The 18,965-nt window shown below is 47.2% G+C and overlaps 1 protein-coding gene across 1 annotated transcript; it reads right to left on the bottom strand.

Moving 5' to 3' along the window:
* Positions 1–547: 547 nt before the first annotated feature.
* Positions 548–10,331, bottom strand: ARHGDIB (Rho GDP dissociation inhibitor beta). The gene is made up of 6 exons (XM_080626913.1): positions 9,774–10,331; positions 6,183–6,371; positions 5,526–5,609; positions 4,046–4,122; positions 2,157–2,220; positions 548–1,264 (listed from the first exon to the last, which is right to left on the bottom strand). Exons 2-6 carry the CDS (start codon positions 6,358–6,360, stop codon positions 1,065–1,067), a joined length of 603 nt encoding a protein of 200 aa, XP_080483039.1. The 5' UTR covers positions 6,361–6,371; positions 9,774–10,331; the 3' UTR covers positions 548–1,064.
* Between the last annotated feature and the right edge of the window lie 8,634 nt (positions 10,332–18,965).

Genomic DNA, 18,965 nt, shown 5'->3' with positions numbered 1-18,965 from the left:
CAACAGACACGTCAGCTGCTGCAGGGGCCCACAGCCACTCCCTGCATGGTGGGAAGAGAGCAGCTGGCCCAAGGTGAAGCCTTCAGCTCCAGAGATAACCTCCTGGCTGGGAGGGAGCCCCTCGCTGCTGCACAGGCAACAGCCTTGGAAAGCCTCACCAACACCGCCACCAGTGCACCCTCACCCACAGAGCTGGACACCTTGGCTACCCTATGGTGTGTGATCAGGTGCCCCAGCTGGGTAAGAACATCTCTCCTCACAGAAGGAGCCACTGCACTTCTCCAAGTGCTGGGGAACAGAGGCTGATGCTGCCTTGTGCTTGGCCAATAGGGCAGTCACTGGGACATGTTTTGAAGGAGGCAGGCTATTTTCCTGCTGAAACATGCTCTTAAGCCCTCCTATAATGCATTCTCCACATACACATCACTGAAAAACACACTCTAGAAAAGAATGTGACGCTTATACAGAAAAGAAGAAAGAAACTGGTTTTATTCTTGGGACACTGAAGTCTTGTTACAGCATCTAGCTGCATTCCCCCTGACTGGTTTTGCCTGCACAAGGATGGATTTTAACGGGGTGGGGCACCAGATACAGACCAGGAGACCATCATGGAAGGTAAGTAACCATTTACGGTGAGTCAGAACATATGGCAAGTATAACTCAGATAGGGATTTTCCAGGGACCAGTCCACCCTGACAGGTGATCTTGTTTCCTAGAAAAGGCACTTCTGGAACCAGAGTTGGTACAGGAGAGATGGAGGCAGCAGGAGGAAGTACTGGGAGAAAGGGAGGGAGACACTTCCCAATTTAACCCATTAGGTGTAATGATGGGGTGGTAGTGAGAAAGGGCAGGTTATTTTCAGTGTATCAGAAGCAGCAGCAAAGGCCGCCTGCAGGCCTGTGCATTGACCGAGGCCTGGCACAGAGCCCCAGCACCCATGGGAAGGGCTGCCAGGGTTGCAGCTGGCCACAGTGGCAGGAAGGAGCAGTGTGGTGGGCATGGCCCACCTGGAGACTGGTGCAGGAGGCAAGGGGATGGGAAGGGGGAAGGCAAACTGAGTGAACTCATTCTGTCCATTCCTTCTTGATGGACAGGTTCCACTCCCAGGTGAGATGGTCATGCTTGTCATCATCCGTGAAGAAGGACTTGTTGTGATAGGTGCCTCGAGCCAGCATACCCTTAGGAGCCTCCTCAATAGGCGTCAGGAACTCGTACTCCTCTGGCCGTGGCCCGTAGCTGCCAACCATGAATGTGGCTTTGTCGACTAGGAGAAAATAATTCACAAGGTATGAGTCCCACAGGTGGAGAATGATCAAGGAGCACGGGCACAAATCACAGACAAGAAAGGAGATAGTGGGGAGAGAAAGGGATAGTCTATGTCAGCAAGGGGAACAGAATCAGTGGAAAAAGTTAGTGAAGCATAAGGACAGCTGGAAAGATAAACAGACAGGCAGAAGGACAAGCAACTCAGTCAGTACCCTCTCATATGTATGTTCTGCTGGAGGGGAGTGGGGACACTCAATGTATGACTCAAGATCTCTCTTGATCCCCTGCTACTCTTTTCTTGTGAAAGACACCACTTACGTGTGCTGGAGCCTTAGAGGTGGTTGCATGCAGAAATGCACATGGGGGATGTGTGTATGCAAAATGGGGCTCTCCTCTGCCTCATCCAGGCAGGGCAGCGCTGCACAAAGAGGTGCGCTTTCTGGGGCAAACCCAGGGCTCTGCACACAGTGGGAAGTCCCATAGAGCAGTTCTGAATTTTACCAAGTGCATTTGGAAGAGCTTTCAGGGGTGACAGGGTGAGCCACTCTAAAGGGGAGGAGGAGAGGTGAAGAGCTCTGTATAGAGAGGAAATCTGTGGCAAGCACTGTCTAACCTCTGTCTCCAAGGACTGCTGCTGCACAGTGGTGTAGCATACAGATACCAGAGCTGGCTCATATTGAGTTTGCACAGGAACAGGAAGCAGTTGGCCTGGGTGATTCAGGGTGCAGGCTAAGGCACTCCGCTGAGAAGCTTTGCCTCCTACATATTGGCACAGGGTGGGCCTTGGCACCAGGGAAGGCCCTGTCCTCATCCAGAGATGCTGGCACACTTGTTTGAGCAGATGGAACACAGATGTAGAAGCACTGATGTGCAAGGCAAAGAGCTCTTACCCTTCACCCCTGTCCGGTAGGTGTGCTGCACGTATTTCAGTCCCGACACAATGTCCCTGTTTACCTGCAAGAAGTGACCAGAAAGAAGTGTCAGGGGAGGGGGGTTGATTTAGTAGCTGCTGGTTTTCCCTCTCCTTGGAGACATACCCATTTTGGCTTCCTACACCACTGCTCTCAAAGGTTCAGCACAAGGCACATTGTGAGGACTTCTCCATAGGCACCTGGAGACCTGCAGCATCCTCTGTGCATTTCCTGCACTTCTCCATCCTTTCCCCTGACTTTGAAGCTGACTGAAGCACATCAGCCAGCTTCACAAGACGGGCTGATGAGGACAAAGAAAAGTGAAGCAGGGAATTCCTAGTTAACAATTTCCATGTTGAAAACCAGACATGTATGACTAGAGTTATCCATGTAGCACAAACAGAGGGGCAAGGTTAACCGACCACTTCCAGCTACTCTCTAAGCTCTGTGGAGAGCTGGCAAGTTTCTCCTCAAAAGACAGAGGGGCACAGTTTTGTTCATAGCTTTTCTTCAGACCTCCTATGGATAGCTTGAATGTATCCCTTGCTGTCCACCTCCAGCATACATTGCCTCCCCATGGCACTACTCAATCTGGAAACAAGATGGGCAGATCCTTTTAAATCCCAGGGGATAATTCACATGGTGCCAGCTCTTACCAGCCTTGGAACTGAGGGAGGGAGTTAGAATAATTTGTCTGGCTCCAGGCATCTCCTGTCAACGGGCTTCAGGTACAGATGGAAATATATCATAGCACAAAGGAGAGCTGGAGGTGTCTCTGGACACAAATTAATCTCTGAAAAAGCAAGCCTCAGAGAAGAAGGGAAATCTTTCCTACAGAATGAAACACATTAACACTTTCCCTTATCCATTTCAGAGGAGCTATTTTCCTTCCCTTTTTGCCTTCTCTGCCAAGCCCAGCTTTGTCTGCAGCAAACATTTGTTGGGGATGATCACTTCAGCACTGGATGCCACGCTGGAGTGTGGCCAAGTTTCATTTTCAGCTGGAAGCAGAAGAAATGGCTGACACACTGGTTAACAGGAGAGGGGAAGAAATGAGCCCATTTGGATATATTGTGACCCAGAAGAACTCAGGTATCTTCAGCCAAATGCTATAGTATTAAATCTTTTTTATGTATTCAGCCTCCCAGTACCTAAAGGAGGGCTACAAGAAATCTGGAGAGGGATTTCCTACAAGGGCATATAGTGACAGGATGAGGGGAAACAGCTTTCATCTTAAAGAGGGTAGGTTTAGATTAGATATAACGAAGAAATTCTTTACTGTAAGGGTGGTGAGGCCCTGGCAGAGGTTGCCCAGAGAAGCTGCGTCTGCTCCATCCCTGGCAGTGTTCAAGGCCAGGTTGAACGGGACTTGCAGCAACCTGGCCTAGTGGAAGGTGTCCCTGCCCATGGCAGCAGGTTGGAACTGGATGAGCTTTAAGGTCCTTTCCAACCCCAACCATTCTAGCATTCTATACATGATGCTCAGCAATGCCAACTGAACCAGTACTTCATGGAAAACAATTATCTCTTCTCCTTCCTGTCCATTTCCACTGTGTGTGAAGTAAAGGTTTTCTGGTGGCTAAAATGCACAGCCAAACTCAGCCAAAACTACCCATCTGGCTTCCAAACCACCTGTTGCTCACCACTGTGAGTGGACAGAAAGCAACTTCTTCCAAGGGGCAACCAAGCACAAGCAAGTCCCTGGAAATACCCAATCCCTTGTTGGGCAGAATGACACTTGAAGCTATGAAAGCTTTACAAAGGCTCAACTTTTAGGCAGGCATGCTGCCTGGCTCTACTTATCTGGTAGGCTGTCACTGACCAGACTCAGCAAGTGATGAGAAGCAACAGGAAGGAAAACAACTCACTCTGAAGTGGATCTTAACTCTGTATTCCACTCCTTCCTTTAAAACGAAGGTCTCTTTCTTAAGTGTTTCCAGATCACCTGTAAAGAGAGGATCAAGCCATTAACTAGACACGTCAGAAGTGTAGATGCACATGTAGACATGTAGAGAAGAGACCACATGCAGGGAGGATGGGGCTGGGATTGGTGTTGAAAGCAAGCATCCCCTTCAGGCACAGCACACTTACAAAATGAATACAGAAGTCTGTGTAAGCAACTGCCCTGTTGAGAGCACATACACAGAAACACCTAGGTGTACATATGTATTGACTCTAAGAATGTGCACAAGGTAGCAATCTCTGGCACAGTCTTATGCAATGAAAACTGAAGAATCATGAAAAGTTCTACCTGCAAAAACTATGTACATATAATTCTGAGACATGAATATCAACAAGGACCATCTTGGACCTCAGCTGAACTTCAGAGCAGCATGTCCTATTTCTATCAAAAGGGAATTATATGCTCATGGGGGTCAAAGGCTCATTTGTTAACCAAATGCCAGTTGCGTAGAAACACTTGGGAAACAGGATTCTGGTGAACTGGGAAAAGAAACTGGAAAATCTGCATATGTTAATTTAATTCCAATGAATTAACAAGCTAGAAAATGGATTCTGAATGGAATGTTGGAATTTTTATTTAATGTTCACCTGAAACCCAGCATGAGCCTCTCAAACACAGCCCCTCTAATCAGTGGGATATTGAGGTTACACCTGCCTTAGCTGTGTAATTGAGGTCAGGGCTGTCTCTGGAAGTGAAACTCTAGATTATTCTATTCTATGTGTCTCTGTCCACATTTATGAAGATAATGCCTAAACAAACACAGGTCTGGGCATATATACACAAAGATGTTTATGCACAGACCCATTTCTGGGAATCTGCAGGAACATGTGCATGCTTCACCCATGCCCAGCCCTGGCTTGGGTGAGTGAGCATGTTTTACAGCTGCTGCTCAGCTTGTGAGGCTGCCTGGACTCTGCAGGGTTCTGAGTGCTTCTGGTTGAACAGGAAGCCTCTCTGCTCCTCTGGGCCCAGCTTCCTCTCTCTGCAGAAAAGCCCATATAAGGTGAAGCCTGGTTCTCTCCCCATGTCCTCAGGAGCCGGAACTGCAGCATTGCTTGATTCTGAAGTTTCAAAACAGTCGGTTACCCAAACACATGCACATCCCATGTGCTCGTGAGGTCTCATTGAAAGGAAGTAAGAAGAGAATGCAGGAAAAAACTCAGGAGCTCCTAGATTAGTCTAGCCAGAGAAGACCCTCAACAATTTTCTCTGTACGTCTCCTTTTTCATACACATATACATTAAAATAAGAAATAAGGCTAAGATGCCCTTAGAGTTCCTCTAAAATCCACTGCAGCATCCCAAGGACAAGCTCCTTTTCAATGTGAAGCATGCCAGGGCCTTTGCTTGTTCCCTTTTGTGCACAATGACAGAGTCTGTGCCTACCTGTAAGGTCCATGGTGATCGGTCCTGGAGCAGAGTCACATACCAGGGTGAGGCGGGTGACCACCACATTAGGAGCTGTTGGGTCTGCAGATAGGAAAGTCAGGGGTAAGCTGTCAGCTTGCAATATTAAAGGGGGGGGTGGGGACGGATGACTGAACAGTCTCTGAACACTGAAGAAACACAAAAACCACACTTCACGGAACACCTAGTAACAACAGACTGTTAGTACAATACAACCATGTATCTACCCCAGTCTTCCAACATGGATCCCTCCAGCCTCCATCCCAATACCTAGAGGAGGTCTTTCCACTCCAAGGCAATCCCCCTGTTAAGATCATTCTGAGCAGCAAGTCCCTCCTTCAGCATACACTGGTCCTCTCAGGGGTTTTTAACCCTTCAAGGCCCACAGACCTCCCACCACACATCCCCTTCTGATGTCAGCATGCCCTAGTAACCTTACACCTAATGGTCAGAGCATCTTCCCTGTTTATTTGACATGCATTTTTCTACCTGTCCATCCCCAGTCCTCCAACAGAAGCAGCTCATGTACCTGGTCAAACAAGCTCACTCTTCTTTAAAGCCACTTTGCATCATCCCCCCAGCACACTGGTGTGATGTATCTCCCCAGTCCCTTCCTATCAGGATGCCCCAGCCTACCTACTACCACAGGTCCATCTCCCAGCAGGGACTTCTTGTACTTAGCAAGGCTTTCATCATCCTTGTCCAACTCTTGCAGCTCCTGCAGTGTCTTCTGGGGAGGAGGTTTGTAGTTGAGTTTCCCATCCAGCTCATCATCATCATCCTCCACATGAGGTTCTTGGGTCTTCTCAGTCATGGTCACTTGGTCTGGGTAACAGAGGAGGGGGTAGTCAATGAGATTGCTTTGGAAGGCAATCTCTAGGGCCAATTGCTCTGGGCACAGCCTGGCTCAGTCCCTGGATAGGCAGGCACACACCCAGCACAGAGCAGGATCGTTAAAGGCAAATGGCGCTGGTGATCAGCTGCAATCCCGGCACTGCCGAGCCGATATTCTGGCTCGAACACAATCCCCCTCTGCCCCCGCTCCTCTCCCTGCAGGCACCACGCGCACACGCAGACCTACAGACCTACACCATTCTTCCCTCCTGAGGAGGAGGTGCAGGAGCGGAGGCTGAAAGCAGAGTGATTTACAGCCACTCTGCAGCACAGTTGTGGCCGGCAGCCCTGCAATTACAAGCCACCGTGCTTCAGTGCTCACCAGCTATCTCACACAAAGAGCCACTGCCACGCACTGGGGCACAGAGAGACATGAATAAAGCCAATGCCAGAGGTTTCATTTACCCTTTCACAATAGGCTAAAAGCCACATTTCACAGAAAGCTCAAATACCTGGCAGCAGCACCCTCATACTAGTAAGCAGCCTTCACGGAAATGCACCCACTATAGTCTTATCTGCTAGTGTTCCCAGAGCTTGCTCCAGGAATAGCTCACCTCAGGCACCAATCTTGTCTCCTTCCCGCTGAGGAAGGGAGCTGCACCCAGCCCAGCTGCAGAGCAGCCATGTGTACCTGTGCTGCATCAGCAGGGTTTCTCCAAAAAGAGAGGCAGGATGGCTGGAGCCTGCAGCCAGCACAGTCAGGACATGCACCGCTGAATGCAGGCGTGCAGCAAAGCTGCTTGGGTGGCATCCCAAATGGGAGCCAGAGCAGGGAGAGATCAACCGATGAGCAGCCAGGGCATGGGATGGCAGAAAAGGAGACAAGCAGGAGAGGTGAGCAGTGCTGCGCCTGGTCCCCCTTAGTCAGCTGCCTGCCTTGCGGAGCCAGCCGCATGGTTCCAAACACTTTCCCATTCTTCAGAGAAAGGCGGAAAACAGAGCAGTGCTCTGGCGCAGCAGCAGTTGTCACAAATGGCCAAGCCATTCCTTGCTGTTTGGCAGCAAAAGGATTTGGTCAAGCTACACAGTTCATTCAGTTCACTTCCAATTATCCTTGTATTAACCCCTTTTTCGAGATTGTCCCAAATAAAAATTCCCCTTTTGCCTGATTATTTGCAGTTTCCCCAGCAAACCCTTTATCCTTCTCTGCAGCTGGCCTTAACATTCACCCCTGCTCCCATAAGTTAAACTGGGAGCTAGTGGGATAGTTATCTCATTCATTAAACTAGAAAGGAAATGCAAAAAAGCAACAGTTCAGGGTGAATCAGCAAGTGGAATCAGGCAGCAATGAGTAATATCCAGACTTCCCAGTGCAATTCCAGTGGGGAAAAAATAATGAAAAAAAAACCCAACCCAACCCCAAACCCCCACAGAACAGGGAGGGATGTATTGACATGTTACAACAGGACAGAGAAGGACCAAGCAGCAGAAGAATAAGAAGAGCGGTGTCACAGTCGAGAATGTTAATGGCAATTGCAAGACTACTTTGCAATTTTGTGGTGACTCAGGAATTAGTGCAGAGCAGGCAGCTGAGAAATAAATGGGAATCCCAGCTCACATGAACAGGGAAGAAAACACATTCCAGCAGCTGAATAACTGCGGCTGAGTTCATGCCCAGCCTTAGAAGTGTGAAGGACTTACACACCATAGGGAAGGCCCTTGAGCTTGTCCTCATGAGGAGGGAAATCAGAAGCTTCCTCATGACAGCAACAACTGCTCAAGCCCCATTGCTCTGCGGCCCCAGCATTAGTCACCTTACAAAGCCTCGCCATCCTCTCAGTGCCATCCCACATGCGGCACAGGAAAAGGATGTAATGAGCTGCAGCAGCCACCACCAGGTCTTGCCTTTCACTTGGGCTCCAGCTGCGGACTCAAGTAATTTTCTCTCTCCTGAGCTCTCTCATGATACCAGGCTGCATCTGCCACCACTACAACCACAGCGCAGAACTGCCTGTCTGCCCCTGTCCTCTGGGAGGGGAGTGGAGGTGATTTAACACCTGAGAGAGCAATGGCTACACTCAGAGAAAAAGCAGTCAGGGTTGCAACAGCTGGTTGCTCTCCATCCCTCAGACCTTCCCTTTGTATCACATAAGCCATATAGACATTCCCTGCCAGCCCGTGTGGGTGGCTCACTGAACAACCGCTGGCTCACACACATCTTAGTATGGCACTGATGAGAGCCCATTCTGGCATTTCTCCCTGGGCTGTTGACCTGATCCTGCCTTTCCGTCAAATTCTCAGGCAGAAAGTGACCAAGAGGAAAGCTCACATCTCAGCTGCCCCTGCCTCTACTTGCTCCAGCTCTACAAGCTGAGACATGCTACTGGGCTCCGGCACCAACACTTCCCCAAAGTGAGTGGGGTACCCAATTATCAGGGTCCCTGAGATCCTGTACCACTACCCAAGCCAAGGGCTGGGCTAAGATGGAGACCCCTCTTCAGGCCACAAGCCACAGTACAAATGAGAAAATTAACCCCAGAAATGCTCCACGCAAGGAGAACTCTGGGCAATTTGTGCCTTGCATCACTACATTTTACTTGCTTTCCTGCAGCCCCAACCCACAGTCATGCATCACCTGTGCTTCTGAGGCCTGGCAGCACCCACAAAGCAGTGGGGAGAGGGGCAAGGGCAGTGTTAGAAGTCCTTTCCAGAGACAGAGATGGCTGCAGGAGATGAAGGAGGAATCATGCCCTGCTGAGTGGTGTGAGCATCTCTTGGCTGGGCTCTGCCTGTGCAGGGAGGTGGCTGCCCTCACATCCGCAGTAGAAGTGGGGTTGCAGCAGATGGGGCAGATGGTGGGCACCTCCTCAGCCCCCACATGCCTCCATGGGCACAAAGAGCAGTGACACAGGGGCAGCATTTTATTCACCCTCCCTCTGGGCATCACTCCCCCAAAACACCCTCTGATCGAGGGCTTATCTCCAGGAAGTGGGTTTTAGCAGTGATTTTCCACAACATGGGCAAAACACACTGACCCCTCCAGGGCCATGAATCCCCATCCCACCCCCGTGGGGGTGAGGGCAGAAAGGGAACTCGGGGACCGCCGGGTATCACCCCACTGGGGTACACTCACCGACACCCCATGGGGGCCCTCCCACCACCCCGGGGGCTGCCTTTCCTTCCCCTGTCCCTCCAGCCCACCACAGCGTGGAGCCCAACTTCCCCCTCGGATGCAGTGGGGGCCCTGCCCGTCACCCCGGGCAGGGCTGGGCAACGGAGCTAGCCGCCGGGAACAAAGGCGCAAAGTTGAGCAGCGCCCGGGGACATGGTGAGCCCTCTCCAGTCCCCCTACCCGGCTCTCCCCGCACTCTCCCCGCCGGGGTTCGCACTCACCGGCTCAGCGGCGCCTGCGACCGGAGTCCTCCACTCAGCTTTCAGCTTTGGGCTTTGGCAGTTGGAGCAGGAAGGAAGTTGGTGAAGAGAGAAGAGAAAAAAAAAAAAAAAAAAAAAAAAAAAAATAACGCTCACACGAATGGGAAAAAAAAAAAAAAAAAAGCCGCAGCCGCCGCCAGAGCCCACTCGCAGAGGAAGCCCTGCACGGTCCCGCATGCTGCAGCGCTCAGTAGCTGTCGCCGGCCTCGCTTTGTCTGCGGGGCCGCTGCGCTCTTTCTGCGCGGAGGTCCGCGGGGCTTTGTTTACGGAGCTGAGCCCGGCTCAGGACGCGGGAATGCTTCCCGCGCCCTGATCCGTGTGCCTGGGAAAGAGGGGGATGTCTTTGTTTGGCAGTCCTGGGTTTTATTTTGTTTACTTTCCTGGAGTAATTGCGGTCGATTTCAAAACCTGACCCTGATTTATACCGATTAAAATAAGCGGAGAATCACGTTGAATGTATTCCTGCATAGGGGGAGGGATACTGAGGGGTGCAATTAAGATTCATTACTGATGAACCTCATTTTTCCTGGTTAACATATGCTACCTGCTGCACTTAATCAGCTAATTGTTCCCAACTCCCAGCCATTTTCACACATGCGGTTTCAAAGAGCAGCTACCTCAGAGAGAACAGGCTCTCCTTTCCCAGAGCAGAAATGATCAGAAATTATCAGAAAGATTTTACACCACTTCCTTGAGAAATATCTTCAGTCAGATAAATCCTTCACACACACAATCCCCAATGCACAACAAATTAGATCATTGGTTTGCAAACAGCAAATGTGGATCTGCGATGATTGATAGACTGCTCTTCATGCATTTCCAGAAGCAAAATAAGCAAAGCAAATCTATTATCAGTGGGCTTAAATTCACTGCCCTGGATCCACATGTCTATTAAAAAACATGTATCGTACGCAAATTTTTAAAGGCTGCAAACAGCTGAGTAAGAGGGCTCTCCTAAAGGAGCAGGAGATCTCGGAGGAGGGGAACTGATTTTCTCAGCCTACCATTGCTTTCATTTAGGCTATGGGTGGCACTTTGATTCTGACCTCATGCTTTTCAAGGGACCAAGAGAGCATATGTCTGTCTGGCAATGAATTTCTGTTTAGCAGGGGCTGTAGCCTCAGAAACATTTTAAGCTTCCACGAATTAGCTTCACTGCCATGAGAAATTATTTTATTCTCTGCTGCTCTGTTTCACTCCTACTCTAACCCTGCCCATGGGCCAGCACAAGAGAGCTGAGCTGAGCACAGCACTGAGCTGAGTTTAAAATGTGCCTCACACGAATATGCAATGAAATGCATAACTATATAATTTTAAACTCAGATAGGTTTCCCGGTCCTTGTTCACAGTGGCCCAATGTGGCTAAACCCTTGGGCCAACATAAGGGAAGGGGCTGTATGGGATAGGGATGAGGAAAGGACAGAGCAAATTCTACCAATGACAGTGCCACATTATGGCGGCTCAAAATGTTCATGTGAATAGCCCTGGCCTGAGAAAGGTGTGAAGAGCTGGATGTGTAAACTACAGAGAGCTTTGAGGAAATGGTCTTGTTAAACAGCCTCTGTGTCTGGTACATCAACTTCTTGTTTCCTGTGCTGTCTGTACTAACACTCTGATTTCAGTAGATTTCCCAATTTGTACTGGGAAACCATAATACCCTTTAGGAGGGTGTGTGGGTTAAGGTTACAGTTTGCTCATGGCTTGGCTTGAAATTCCCTTGGGTTTAGTGGCTGTGTACAGAGAGAGCAAGGCAATCATAACTCCAGCATCATTACAATAATTTTTGCTGGGGGGGTGGTTGGGGTTTAGCTTGTCTCTTTTTTTTTTTTTTTTCAGTTAGACTGGATATTAGGAACAATTTATTCCCCAAAGGGCAGTCAGGCATTGGAACAGGCTGCCCAGGGCAGTGGTGGAATCACCGTCCCTGGAAGTGTTCACAAACTGTGTAGATGAGACCCTCAGTGACATGATTTGGTGGTGGCCTTTGCAGTGCTGGGGGAATGGTTGGACTTGATGATCTTGAAGGTCTTTTCCAACCTGGTTGATTCTATGATTCTATAAATACCAGACTGCCTGTGCCTTTGTGAAGCTATTTGCATACTATTTCTAAATGTATATGAGCATACATCAAGACCAGTATATCCACAAATATACATTAAGGCATAGGGATGTATAGCTATGTGGCACCATAGAGTACATACACTCAGCCTATATTGGCACGTCTGCTTATCACACAGGAGAAACAGATTTTACTCCTAGGTTAGAAATTAGCTGATATGTAATCCTGGACAAATCATGTCATTGCTCTGTGCTTCATCTTCGTATTTGTAAGAGGGGTGAGAAGGAGCTGCGTACATTAGGTATGCACCATGTCAAGCAGATGAGAGCTTAGAAGGCATCATCCTTTGGGTCAGCATATCCAACATCCTGCTGGGGAACCACATCACTGATCTGCTGGAAGAAAGGCAGATTTTGAACCATGTTGGAGAAGAATATTACTGAAAGCAAATCCCTACCACTGAGTATTTAATCTCTGACAAACTGATGCCATGCAATGAAGATCATCTCTTCCAAACATTGTCCAACCCCAGCCAATTCTTCTGTCTGCAGCAGAAGGAGGCAAGGACAACAGCTAGAGCATACCAGCTTTATTGTAAATGAAACTGTAATATTTCAAATGTGTTCTTAGTTTGAAAAAATATTTTCTACTTAAAATATTATGATTAGGACTTATTTACTTTGACCTAACTGATCACAGTCGGTTGTACAATTAATTGACCACATTAATACGTATCATCAACCGCAAGTGTCTAAACTTCTTTCAAGTAAATAGCCAAAAGCGTATGCAAATTTTTAAATACATATTCTTCAACTATGCAGCCTTTATTCTCAACAGTCATACACTTTCTATAGCACCTTATTAGATCCAACAAATAATGAGATTTCTTAAAAATTGTAAGATTAAAAAAATTAGGCATGTAATTTTTGATTTTTTTTCTCTGTTTGAGTTTGGATTGCTCCCATAAGCTGTCCAGCATTTCTGGGTTTGAATTTTTTAGACTGGTGGTACATTGTTGCTGTATGCTGCTTAATGTCACCTCTATCTTCTGCAGAAAAGGTGTCTGCGTTTCAGGAAAGGAGCTATTTTATGGCCTTCAGGAGTGACTAATTCAGGAAATCCTCACCTGTTAGAATCCTTTACTTTCATCTACTCTTAATTTCCAAAATTGTCTAATTTGGAGCTGAAATTTCCCCAGCTGGAAGTTCTGAGGGGAAAAATAAAAAGATATTTCAGTCCAGGCAGGGAATCCATTTTTATTACTGTAAGAGGCCCAATAGTGTTATATTTTTTTAGTACTGCTCTTGTAAAGTGGTTTGGAGCTTCCCGTTTGAATTTGCACTGAACTCAGTACACAGAGTTACTAACTTAGGTAACGTTGCTGAATCCTGTCACTGTCCCTCAAGCCTTTTGCAGTCTCCAGAAAGACTAGTGATACGCTGGGAAGAAAACATCATAGTGCAGCAAATTCATGTCAACAGCTGCTGCAAGGTAAGCATCAGTTTAAGTCATGAGCATCCCCAGGTGAGTGTCCCCAGATGGTGTCCTCACTACCTGCAGAGATCCTTTCTCCTCCAGAGATGGGAGGAGGTAATCTGGGCCTGAGGCAGTCACAAGGTGATGAGCGTGGGGGAAGGTGACAGATCAGATGCAAGGCCTTTCCCTGCCATATGAGGGGGTATTCACTGCATCACCAAGTGCCGCGGAACTCCTTGGTAAACCCAGCACTGCCTCCTCCCCCTCTCACTTAAGCAGGATAAACAGGGGTTACAGCCAATGAAGCATGAATTCATTCCATGCAAATCAGATTCAGGCACAAGGTGTACCAGGATTTGGTTTTTAAAGGAAGCATCCTAAGGTTGATCCTGCTGTGCCTAACACATGTTGTGCTTGTCTTCTTCCTACTCCGTGCTATTCTCCCCTCCTAAAGTGCTGCAGAGGAGCGTGCAGATGATGGGGTAAGAAGGGAGGAAAGGGATGGGCACTAGACACAGTGCCAGACAAAGAAGCCAATATTCAGCATGGAGAGCAAGGCGGAGGAAGGTACTTCAGGGTGCAGCCACAGAGCCCCTGGTAAGGGTTTATCTGAGTTTCCTACTGCCCAATCCCATGGCAATCCCTTCAAACCACCTCACCACAGGACTTGAGGGCTCTCAGCTGGACAAAGAGCTGACCCCAGTCAACATGACTGTGTGCTCCATCTCTCCATCTCCTCCAGAAGAGATTTCCTGAAAGATGGAGAGAAGATTGGAGATTTAATGCTTGCCTAAGCAGCTTTCAGGCTGGTTAACGTGCTTATCTCATAAACCCCATCTCCAGCCTGAAGGTGTGCAAAGACTTCACATGTTACTGCTGGATGACTTGATTCCTCTGGGGGAGCAAGGGAAACAGCAAGAAGAGCTAAAAAAACCTGATTTGGCTGTGGATGAGAGAGTAGGGGTAAAACAGAGCCAGTTTCCTCCAGAGACTAGCCTGAGAGAGACTGAAGATGGACAGAGCATCCCAGTAAAGGAGAGGGAGAGCTAAGCGGGTAAAAGGGGGAGAGTAAGAGGACCTGGCTTGGTAAGGAGAAGAAGGTCCCTGCCACTGGGTAGCAGGGGTATCTTCTCTGCCTCACCCCTGCACTCCAAAGCCTAGCACAGAAAAAAGCTTTTAGTCTCCACCCCTCAGTGGATATTGTGGTGGGGGCTGGCATCTCCAGGTCCTGGAGAAGTCACCCACTGAAGCTGGATTTGAAAAAGGACTGGATTATTTTAAGACCTCTCAGAAAACAGGTGGTTATGTAAGGTCAGATCTCAGCAAGTGTAATCAAATCTCAGTTCTAAGCTGATCATCAGGCAGGGTGTTAGGAAGTATTTATTCAAACACTCCTCCTGGTGTTGTGACTTTCCTTCAAAACAGCCAGAGCTGAAGCTGAGACTGAATTAGGAGGAGAGCTGTGCCATCCTCTCCTCCCCTACTGGCCTTAGAAAATCTCTCTTGCCAGCTGCACCCTGCCTTGCCTGTGCTAAACACTCCTCTCAACAGACACCTTGATTTTATACTGGAATTCATGGCTCCATGTCAGGCTGTGTCCAGGCTCCTGCTAGCTCTTAGGTGCCTACTTGCCCTGGTGCTTTCGCCTTAGCAGTGCTCGGGGCATGCTGCGTGCAGATACAAAAGCTCTCTCTGAAGCCATGAGGCAGTAATTATCAGCGTCTCTGTGGCAACAGTTTTCCTTTATTGCACTTGTGCTGTTCCCATATTATTGCTGTCACAGCCCTGCCTCTGCAAACCCCCACAGTGTTATTGTAGTGGATTCTCATGGAAAGCACCAGTGTGAGAATTGCTCTTCCTCCCTCTGCTTCTTTATCTCTTGTTTTGTAGACTTTAGTATATAAAAGAGAAAAACAAATGTCATGTCCAACAAAGCAGCTAACAGGTATTTAAATTCTCAATAAATATTATCCAATAATATGTATTCACAGAAACTTAACAAGTAATGAATGTGCAACATTTGCACACAATGAGCATTTTCTTCCCAGAGCTAATAGAATCACAACCAGGAGTAACCAATAGGGAGTTTAAATAGGCCCTGATGAAAACATATGATACTAAGGAAAAGCACAGCAAGAAATCATCACCCTCACCATTTTCATTGTCATCACATGCTGCACTGGAGAGGGCCCACAGAGGAGGATGCTCCTATGGGACCCCATCATTGCCTTCCCCAGCTGGCCACTGGAGAAGGTTTCCCCTCTTTTTCCTCTCTCTCCTCTTCCTTTATTTTAATTTTTCTCTAGAAATAACTTTCACTACTACAGGCAAAGTATGCCATTAGCTATGGACACCACAAACAAATCTTTGTGTCTATGAAACTGTCAGAACATCCTCTGTGCCATGCATGCATGCCCAGCATACAATGATAGCTACTCAACAGTTCACTTAGTCTATGATGTGTTTATGATGCTTGGCCGGGCCCAAGAAGCAGGCTACAGTTCCAGATTCTTGGCATAGAAGTATCCTTATGGGCCTCCCAGTAAGAGACTCTAATTCACTTTATAGACGTGTGTACTTCCTCTGGAAAGCAGGACTGTAGAGGATCTAAATTAAAAGAAAGGTTGGGATGTGCCAGTGAGAGGCCATAAAAAATTTACACACATTAAAACGCTAAACCCTACACATTAGCAAGATCTGAGGGGAGAGCAGAACTAGGTGTATTACCTAACAATACACCTGATCAATAAAAGGAGAAAATGGGGAGGGAGGGGGAAATGATTCATATTTTCATCCCGTGGCTTTTCCCCTTCCACAGTTATTTCCACCAGGGATCTGCTATCGCATGGCAGCTAGAGCATTTAGCATCCATGTATGTGAGAGGCGAGCAGCCACCCAAGAGACAAGATAATGGAGCAGGAAGAGCTGCCTCCTCTGCCCATTAGTTGAATGCTCTCAAGGAGAGTGCATGATGCTCCCCAGAAGCAATCATTTCTGTTTGAAAGCCTCAGCTGTTACATAAAAAAATCGTAATAATGGTGGCAAAGAGCTGAACTGAATGAGATTGCACAGCGGTGCTTTTATCTGGTAGGAGGAGGAAAGAAGAGTATGGTATGAAAGCCATAGGAAGAGATGTGTCCCCTTAAGAAGAAGAAAGAAACGTTCTACCAAACTGTTTTAGAAAAGCCTTTCTTTATTGAGCTGCTGGTTGCCAAGGAGAAAAAATTGATCGTTCAGAAAAGAGATGAGAAAAGGAGCTGTCAGGAAAGAAGACATCTGGAGCTGACTTGTGTACAGTTTCTTCCTCTTAGCCCAGTGACACTGAATCATTTGCTTCGCTGTTTTAAAAGGAGTAAAGCTCTGGAATTATCTGATTCCCATTTAAATAAAAACACATTCTCACAGTCTCTTTTTTTTTTTTTTTTAACAAAGCATCATTACTTCTCTGTTTAGTTCAATGTGTGATCATTTTAGTGAGTGCTAGTGGGTCATTTAACCACTATCACAGGTATGTGGCATATAATTCATACAGAAGGAATCAATTATGGAAAAAGAAAAATCTAAGGAAGACCCTTGGGACAATACTGTGCAAACTGTTATTCAGGTACGTTTTTAAGAGCAACCACATGCTCTACTTTCTGGCAGTCACATAAATAACAAGATTAACTACTGGGGTTTGATCAAAAAAGAGAAAAATTTTAAGTATGGTTCAGTATATTAATGTTGAACTTGTTCGGCTCATGTCATTCAAGGGGGGAAATAATCTTACAAAAAAAACCCCAAAATGATATTTTTATTCTGGGCAGAGTGAAAACATGAAAGAAAGGGAGCTTTTTAAAATGATCTAACAACTCAGTCTCATTGCAGCACTGCCAACACCCTGGTGCACACATTCAGCAAAGTTGTGCATGGAAAGGACATTAGTTAATGTTATTGCTTTCTCATGGGACAACTCTGCAATGAGCAGGGGGATGCTCTTAAACAATGAATCACAAAGCAGTTACAAAGTACTGAGCTTTTTGTGCTGCATGGCTAAGCACATCAGTCCCCACAGCAGATGTCTGGATGGCTGGGTCTCATCTGCAGGTCTATGAACTTCCTGTTCATCAGCCTGCATATTTACAAATAGGGTTGATGCAAATTTAGCTTTGTGTTTTGAGATCTGTGGGTGAAAAGTGCCATCTAAAAATGGAAAAGATAATTCTGGTTTTCCTTTTATTTGTGCCAATAAGGGAAAAGTTTGTGTAGGTTAACAAAATCATACCAGTGTAGCAGTCTTGTGAGTATTTAGATGGTAAAACTTGATTATCTGTTCCAAGAAAGGCCAGACTCACTACTCAGAAGAAAATGTAACCCTCTGGTAGCTAATGAAGTGTATGACAGGCTACATGGGTTTTTTTATCATCTGCTATAAAAAGCCCCAGCATGTCCTAAAGTGTTGGTGCCTGAAAGCCTGGGGCCTGTAACGATCTGACACGCAAAATCAAGTATACTTGGCTGAATGAGAAAATCAGGAACTTGATTTTTCCTGAAAAGCCTTGTCAATGACCTTGGCTTGCAGACTTAGTCATGTCCCCAGTGCTGCCTAGTGACGTCCCCAGTTTCTAAGACAGGGTGATTGCTGATAGATCAGCCAAACCTTACGGCTTGATTAGTGTTTCCTCAAAGGACCCTTTGCTCCAGACTGACCATGGAATCTCTCTCTAGAACCCCAGCAGTGGAAAAACAGACCTCAGCCTCTTTAATCTTTGCGTCATTGACGAAGTAGCCTCCAGAGCATGAGTGAAAATGAGAGCTGAGACCAGGCTCTTTTGCAAGCTGGGCTTGGAGACACTCAGCTCTTTTAGTCAGCAGCAGGCATAGAATCCCCAAAGTCAGCACACCCGGTTTATTGCAGGCTGCTACAGATGCTTAATCCTAACACCAGAACAGTGGTGCATGATTTCCTGGAGGAAGAGTGATAAAACTCTCCACTAAGATGCCTTCTTCTCTGCATCTTTGATGGACTGATTTGCATGTATTCAAATAGATAAATATCTGCACCAGGCAAAGCCCAATCCTCTATATCTCTTTCTCTTTTTTTCACTAACATAAATGACAGACAGCTTAGGAAAATGATGGGCATTGGCAAAGGAGAGTTATAGCATACATATCTTCTTTTGCAGGCACCTTGGTATTCTGAGTTTCTCACCAAAATACTATTGACATGACAGCCTCACTGACTTTCTACAAGACCAATAGACACTCTCATTCCAAATCCAGGTCCTACCACCGTCCTTCTCTTGTCAGGGATACAGAGGCACTTTGTAGGCTGCCTGCCTGCAGGAGGGAAACTGAGGTTTAACTGCAGATGCCTTGGAAAGTCTCTGCTCATTTCTGGTCAAGTATACCCGTGTGGCAAGTGATAAAGCTCTGTCAATAAGGCACAAAGTCTTCCAAACCCCTGGCACAAGCTTGTAGAGATATATTTCAAAAGAGTTATTGTGGCCCACGCCAGCCACAGCTCTCATATGCTGCATCCCTGAGACCACACCTCACCTGGGATTTCCTCCCACAGTTCCATGAGCTCAGCCAGCTCCTGGAAAAGTCACTGTCTTGTAAACTTATGTTTTCTTTGT

The sequence above is a fragment of the Psittacula echo genome (assembly GCF_963264785.1).
Source record: "Psittacula echo genome assembly, chromosome: 1".
In the NCBI taxonomy this organism is placed as follows: domain Eukaryota; kingdom Metazoa; phylum Chordata; class Aves; order Psittaciformes; family Psittacidae; genus Psittacula; species Psittacula echo.
Note: the sequence above shows the minus strand (reverse complement) of the source record. Positions and strands in the feature narration are given on the sequence as shown.